This window comes from Mastacembelus armatus, unplaced genomic scaffold, assembly GCF_900324485.2.
Source record: "Mastacembelus armatus unplaced genomic scaffold, fMasArm1.2, whole genome shotgun sequence".
Taxonomy (NCBI): domain Eukaryota; kingdom Metazoa; phylum Chordata; class Actinopteri; order Synbranchiformes; family Mastacembelidae; genus Mastacembelus; species Mastacembelus armatus.
This window is the reverse complement of record NW_022872938.1, coordinates 2197972-2205502: the sequence shown is the minus strand read 5'-3', so window position 1 is coordinate 2205502 and position 7531 is coordinate 2197972. Positions and strand designations below refer to the sequence as shown.

Sequence of the window (7531 nt, the reverse complement as noted above, 5' to 3'; positions counted from 1 at the left end):
CTAAGGCATAGAGGATAAAAAATATAGCTATTTATTTTTTTATATTTTTGCAGTCAGAACAAGTTAGTGAACGTGACAACAAGTTTGGTAACAATCACATGATAACCATAAAACTGGCCGAATAAAGCAGACTGTGTATATATGTCTATGGTTTTACTGTAGAAATAAATTGCATCAGCCCTTGTGAAAGGACCCCGTTTCGTCTAACGTACTGGCTCAAATCAAGCAAATTACAAACCAAAAAATAAATGTATGCCACACCGCGTGTATAACATAATCTATTATATCTATTTCATATCTATTTACTACTAAACTATAAGGTAAAAATCGCATGTGTTTTTTTGTTACTGTTTAAAAATGACGGGTGTCATGGTCTGATCAGGCAATCGCTAGGGCTGCTTCTCCCTTTTCATTCAAGATGGCGGGCGACGAGTCAGGCACGACGCTTGGCCAGCCTCACCTGGCTAAACAAGACCTAAGTTCTCTGGTAGGTGTCAGGGAAAAGGATCCTACGCTCACCTACATTTGTGCGGATGGTTGTCGGTCAGTGGTTTTGCCGAGACGGGTACACAAAGAGTGAACTGTCGTAACGTTAATGGTTCACGTGAATGTTAGCATCATTTGCTAATTTGAGGTGAAATGTTACAAAGAGTCAATGGGATTGATAAAAGTCATTAAAGCATTGATGTAATTTAAAATAACATAACCATCGCAAGATTTTCCTCGTTTAGACCTCAAGTTAATACAGTAAACGGGAGTGTTGAAGGTGTTCTTGGTGTTACTCATCGCTTATGGACATGGCTGAGCGGCGTGTTTCGCTGTATCATCAGCTCACTCATTCATTTTATGTATCTTTATATTTATATTGCCTGGAGACACAGATGCTTCTTTGAGCTCCTGTAACTGAGTGTTGCTAAATTATGTTACTGAAAAATCATTATTTAATGGACTGTAGAGACCTCACCGAGCATGGTGGGTCATGTTCAGCTTTCACAAGGTTATCTATCATCTGGTAGCACAGTTTCCTCTTGACACAATTTAGTTTTTTAGGCTTGTGTGTTATGTATAAATACGAAGACTGTGGGTGACTGGGGTGTAAGGATGTAGTAGGTGATAAAGAAGCCATAATATTCAGAATCAATGTCTTCATGGCGTATATATATGTCAGGAAAGGCGATACATAAACTGAAAGCATTTGTTTTACCTGAAACAACTTATTTCTTTGCTAGTGTTGGCAATGAGCCTTCAGCACATACATTTGTAGTCCTGTGCGCTGGCCCTGTTTGTTCCTATTTATCTCCTGGATTGAACAGAGAGAAGGAGTGCAGCTGTGTTCAAAGTGAAAATCTGTCAAATACTGTGTTGGTATTCTGTGTGATCACCATAATGTCCTCTTGGCAGGATGTGTCCAGCCTGACACCTCTATCTCCAGAGATCATTAGCAGACAGGCCACCATAAACATTGGTAAGAAAATCAGTCAGAAATAGATCAGACGCAGTGAATGTTATCTTAACAAATGAGGATGGCTTGTCTTAATTTTGATCCTCCTCTCTCCTAGGTACCATTGGTCATGTGGCTCATGGAAAGTCCACAGTAGTGAAGGCCATTTCAGGTGTGCACACTGTCAGGTTCAAGAATGAGCTGGAAAGGAACATCACCATCAAGCTGGGATATGCTAATGCTAAGGTAAATTCAGAAACAGGTTTGTACCTGTACGATTTGTGATTTATGCTGATGATCATTTCCATGTTTTGCCTGTTCCACATGTTGTAGATCTACAAATTGGATGACCCAAGCTGTCCCAGGCCAGAATGCTACAGGTCATGTGGCAGCAGCACTCCTGATGAGTTTCCCACAGACATCCCTGGCACTAAGGGCAACTTTAAACTTGTCAGGTATGACTTGAGAGAGAGGTGGGCATTTCAGCTTAGGCTTTCAGCTGTGAAGCATACGTGCATTTCAGGTAACTTAGCGAAATGGTAAAATCTGTAAACTATTTGTTTATCAAGCAGTGGGACTTTTTGTTGTTGTTGTTGTCAGACACGTGTCATTTGTGGACTGTCCTGGTCATGACATTTTGATGGCAACTATGTTGAACGGGGCTGCCATCATGGATGCAGCCCTCCTCCTTATTGGTGAGTCTCTCATTGCTTCTAACAAGACAAACTGCTTTAATTCATGTTTTTTTTTTTTTTTTTTTTACTTTTTGTTGAAAATCATCTGAATTTGGTTCTTGTCTCAATTTGCCAGCGGGAAATGAGTCGTGTCCTCAGCCCCAGACATCAGAGCATCTGGCAGCCATTGAGATCATGAAGCTGAAGCACATCCTCATCCTTCAAAATAAGATTGACCTTGTGAAGGAAAGTCAGGCCAAAGAGCAGTACGAGCAGATTCTTGCCTTCGTACAAGGTAAGTCAGCAGGAATCTGCACTCTGTGTGCACCTTCTCACCTGTCTAGCTAAGTGTAATATAACTGAAAGTAAGTTTTTATATAGTTTTTTAAAAAAACTGTCAACCTTCAAGTTCATTTTAGGTATTTCAACTTAGATATTTCTGACAGTTTAGTCTGCTTTAAATATAATCATGCCTGAAAGTTACATACAAAGGTACATAATGGTTAAATTTGATCAGAAAGTAAAATACTGCCTGATTAGTTTCATCTGTGTTACAAAATTCAGGTTTTGTTTTTCACTTTGTTCATCTTGGTCATTCTCTAAACCATTTGAGATGGTCATCTGATGTAATGGATTTTTTTTTTTTTTATTCTCCTGCAGGCACAGTGGCAGAGGGTGCTCCCATCATTCCTATCTCAGCCCAGCTGAAGTACAACATTGAAGTGGTTTGTGAATACATTGTCAAAAAGATCCCAGTGCCCATTAGAGACTTCACTTCTGAGCCCAGACTCATTGGTAAGAGGAAAAAAAATGTGCTACTTGCACATTAACTTTGTCATTTCTGTGTTTGCGTTATAGCGGATAGCACTTACACTTCAAAAAAAAAAAAAATCATGTTGGTCAATGTTTAATTTTTGGTATGAATGAAAGAAGAAGCCCTCTGATAAAGCTTTTTATTTTTGGCTTTCTAGTCATTAGATCATTTGATGTGAACAAGCCTGGGTGTGAAGTTGATGACCTGAAAGGAGGTGTGGCTGGAGGAAGTATTCTGAAGGGTGTGCTCAAGGTGAGATGTGTTCTTCATTGAACAATACTTGGACCCATTTTCAGACTGCAGCCTCAAGCAACGTACGCTGACATGTATGAATAATAACTTAGCAGCTAAGTTGAACAGTGCTAGTTCCTCTTTTTAAATAATGAGAGGCAACTGTGACTGCTTATTTCACATTATAATCTCGATTTTTAGCATTATTTTAGCCCAGGTAGAGTGTACCTTAAAACTGTACCATAATAAATACATCTTTGAAGCCTTCATTTCAGGTTCAGTTGAGTCAGGTTAGATCATCAGGTTTTAGGTTTATATGTGGTGCCTATATTTAATGGTCAGTTTTTTTAAAACAATTCAGTTCAAATAGAAAACATTTATAGCATTTGGAGCACCTTTCATGTACATATGGGTTCTTTTCATTTTAGCTATGTGTACCTGAAAAAGAGAGTAATTATAAATCACTTGAGGCCATCATCTGCCACTTGAATTGCACTTTTTCTAGATTTTTCTCTGTCTCTCCAGGTGGGTCAGGAGATTGAGGTGCGGCCGGGTATCGTGTCCAAAGACCAGGAAGGAAAACTGATGTGCAAACCCATCTTCTCCAAAATCGTCTCTCTGTTTGCTGAGCACAACGACCTGCAGTACGCTGCACCTGGAGGTCTTATTGGTAAGTCCATGTAAACGCATTCAGCATGTTGTCCACCATCAACACAGAGACTGTTTCAGGTTGACATCCACAAACTCTCTGTTTATACTTATGCTCTTCTGCGCGCACACACACACACACACACCACATTGGGGTATTCAGGGACACAGATTAGAAATAATTACACATAAGGTAGCACATAAGTATGTTGCAGACATTAAAGTAGACAGGAATTGGTCATGTCAAGCTAACATCTAGCAGCATCAAGTGAGAAGAGTCACATCTTACTCAGATAATTATTTACAACTCAATATATGTAAAATAAATCAAAGAATTAAAGCATTTCCTTGTGTGAAATAGAGCAGTAGAAGGTGCAAAACCTCAAAACAGTCCTGGAAAAAATATATACATTTTGTGTGCAGGTGTGGGCACTAAAATCGACCCGACGCTGTGCCGTGCGGATCGAATGGTTGGTCAGGTCCTGGGTGCTGTTGGAGCGCTGCCAGAAATCTTCACCGAGCTCGAGATCTCCTATTTCCTCCTCAGGAGGCTGCTCGGAGTCCGCACAGAGGGAGACAAGAAGGCTGCCAAGGTGAACTGTGAATGGCAACTGTAGTTCAAAGTTTCTGAACTATGAGAAAGTAATGTCTTTCTGAGCTGTAAGTTTAGTAAAGATGCAGAGACATGGTGGAGGGCAGGGTTGGAAATTAGCGCCTGTTACCTGCCCATACCTCCCTAAGAATTTAAATATTTATAACATAAAGAAATAAAGAAAGAAAAAGGCCTATTTACCTAAATAATCATGCTTAAATATTTCAAATTAAATACTGCTGTTTAAAACAAAGCTTATAAGAAAATAGATTTGCTGGTGGATTTTTAAATCAGAGGAACGTGGATGAAAAAGCTAACCTGGTGGAGGGCATTAGCTGGTTCTGAAAATATGGATATTGATGGTGATACTCAAGACCATGACACATATTTATTCATTTACAGATCTTACAGCTGGTCTGTGAAGATGTTTTAAAATGAGGAAATTTTAGTTGTGTTTTTATAAACCATGATGCTTGCTTACAAATCAACCAGAAATGCTATTTTAAGAGTCTGGGAAGAACAGGGTGATCTTAGCATTATGAATCTTTTCTCTACAGGTCCAGAAGCTTTCAAAGAATGAGGTGCTAATGGTGAATATCGGCTCGCTGTCGACAGGCGGCCGTGTTAGTGCCGTCAAGGCTGATCTGGCCAAAATTGTCCTCACTAACCCTGTCTGTACAGAGGTTGGAGAGAAGATCGCTCTGAGTCGACGTGTGGAGAAACACTGGCGGTAAGGATATTGAGTAAAATATTAAAGTACATATAATGACCATATTTTCAACATTCCTCATATAAAGACTAAAATCAAAATTGAATTTCATCTACTCACAGTTAATGTCAGTGAATCTCCAATCTGGATTAGCTTGTTTCTTCCTCCATTGTTGTTCAGGAACAATTAGAAACGTACAAATCAACTGAACCGTCATGCTGCTGAGCAGACCCCGACCAGTCAGTTTTACTCTTTGACAATTCCAGCTATGTTTATCAAAACAATATGGCTGTATTCTCAGTGCTGACAAAAAAATGTTTAAAGCACGTTACTTGGTGCAAAGAACATGAAGTAGGAAGAGAAAATGAAAAATATGCAGCAGCAGATGACTGAAGGATGTGTTCTGTTCTTCAGCAAAGCTCAGTTTTGTACCACGGCCATTGCCAGACTACAGTTTTAGCCACATCATGAAAAATACTTTGCAGGTACTAGTTAAACAAGCTCACTGCAGATAACTGTTTTTTCTGACACAGCCCATAAATGAAATTGTTGAGCAGTCAGTCAAGCAGAAATGATAAGACGCTGAATAAAAATAAAAAGATCTGTTTGGAAAAAAAAAAAATATATATATATATATATATATATATACACATATATATACACATACCCCCCACAAAGAAAGGTGATTCTCTTCTTCCTGCACAGGGAAACAAGCTCCACAAAAAATAGTCAAGGAGATATGGTACACTGATGTTCTGCTCTGGTACTAGATTATATCAAGCAGGCTGCATTAATTACATTTCTAACACTGAAAAAGAATTTCAGCTAAAGTTGGGCATTACAGCTTCATCACAGGACAAGCAGCGAACAGTGCCTGGAAGAAGCAACTATTCGTAGTCATTAAGTTGCTTCTTTATTCCAGATCAAGTTCAAAAAAAAGTTGCCGCTACTCCCACCATCTGTTTGATCAGTGATCTAGGAAAGTTTTTACACATCTCCCTTTTCTCTGTACATATCACAATGGCTGCTGCCAGTTTTAGATTTAAGCACCCTGAAGGCTGTTTTGTTAAATCTGTTTTAGGGAGGGAAAACACCATTTGAGTTGGACGGACTGCCAGTGCGGAGAGAAAGATGTGCTTATGAATTAATGTTGTTGTAGTGTAAATGTTTAATAGGTGCAGCCCTAGAAACTTAAATCACCAAGTCTGCAATCACACAACTGACAGTGGTGCTGATGTAAATGCTAACAAGCTGTAAGCATTGGAATTTGTGACATTAACTAATTTCATTCACCAGCCCAGCTCATTGCAAATACATTTATTCAAGCGGTTATTGGGCATTAAGTGTTGGAGGATCCTTTTTGCTATCTAACCATCTCCATCTCCTGTTTTTTTTTTTTTTTTTTTTTTTTTTTCTCGTCAGACTGATTGGTTGGGGACAGATTCGGAGGGGTGTGACCATCACACCCACTGTGGACGATGACTGAGGACAATAACATGGGACACACAGCCATCACATTCTTCTTAGCTTTTTGTTTTATTGTATTTTTTCATGGAGGAAGGAAGCAAATTGTGGTACCTCCTCCCTCTGCACCACTTTTCTTTCTCTGCAGTGACATGTAGACATGCAGTGATTCAGGTGATGTACTTTCTGACACTTGTTACATAATTTTACTGCAGATGGAGAGCAACAGAGAAAGTGGTTTTTTTTTTTGGTTTTTTTAAATGCCATAATGCTCCAAATAAGGTTATCGTGCAGTCACCTGCAGAATGAATTAAAGGTTTTATTCATTACCAAGGTTATCCTGTACTGTCCACAGATTTCAGTTGGATCTAATAAATTTAGAAGAGAAGTGCTGTCAGGTGTCGTCCATTAATACAGTGTCACAGCTAAAAATATGCCAACTACACGTAAATTACAATGGCAAACAGGCATAACTGTCCAAAAGATCAAAATGGTTTGATGGAAATCAGCAAATCTACCAGTCTGTGTCTAAATTGGGACAAATAATTTAACAAATTATTTAATGTGACTGCTGGGATGTTTAAAATGGATGTTCAACCTGTTCACCTTTCTGTTTCTGTTGGTAAAGGTGGAGCTAATGTTAACTACTTTATATACTTATATTTTGAAGTACTTTAGACAGTGCTGGGGGGGCTTGTGAATTTCCCAGCGGGCATTAATAAAGTTTACTAGACATTGTTTGATTCATCTGATTCTGAAAAGGAACTAAAGTTGTCAGATAAATTGGTGCAGTAAAAAATACCGGATTTATGAAATGTAGAGAAGTCCAAGTACGAAATAGCACAAATTGGACATACTCAGGTAAGTATATATATATATATATATATATATATAAATTAATTAATGTGAAATATAATGCTGACCACTTTTACTTATGGTACTTGAAGTATATTTTGGC

The 7531-nt window shown here is 38.7% G+C and overlaps 1 protein-coding gene across 1 annotated transcript; it reads left to right on the top strand.

Annotated features, from left to right (window-relative positions):
- Window positions 1–373: 373 nt before the first annotated feature.
- eif2s3 (eukaryotic translation initiation factor 2, subunit 3 gamma) lies at window positions 374–6965 on the top strand. Its single transcript, XM_026305790.1, has 12 exons — window positions 374–487; window positions 1402–1465; window positions 1560–1687; window positions 1775–1896; window positions 2042–2136; window positions 2252–2410; window positions 2776–2910; window positions 3087–3181; window positions 3686–3830; window positions 4232–4401; window positions 4958–5130; window positions 6532–6965. The coding sequence occupies exons 1-12, from the start codon at window positions 419–421 to the stop codon at window positions 6593–6595; spliced, it is 1419 nt and encodes a 472-aa protein (XP_026161575.1). The 5' UTR covers window positions 374–418; the 3' UTR covers window positions 6596–6965.
- The last annotated feature ends 566 nt before the right edge of the window (window positions 6966–7531 follow it).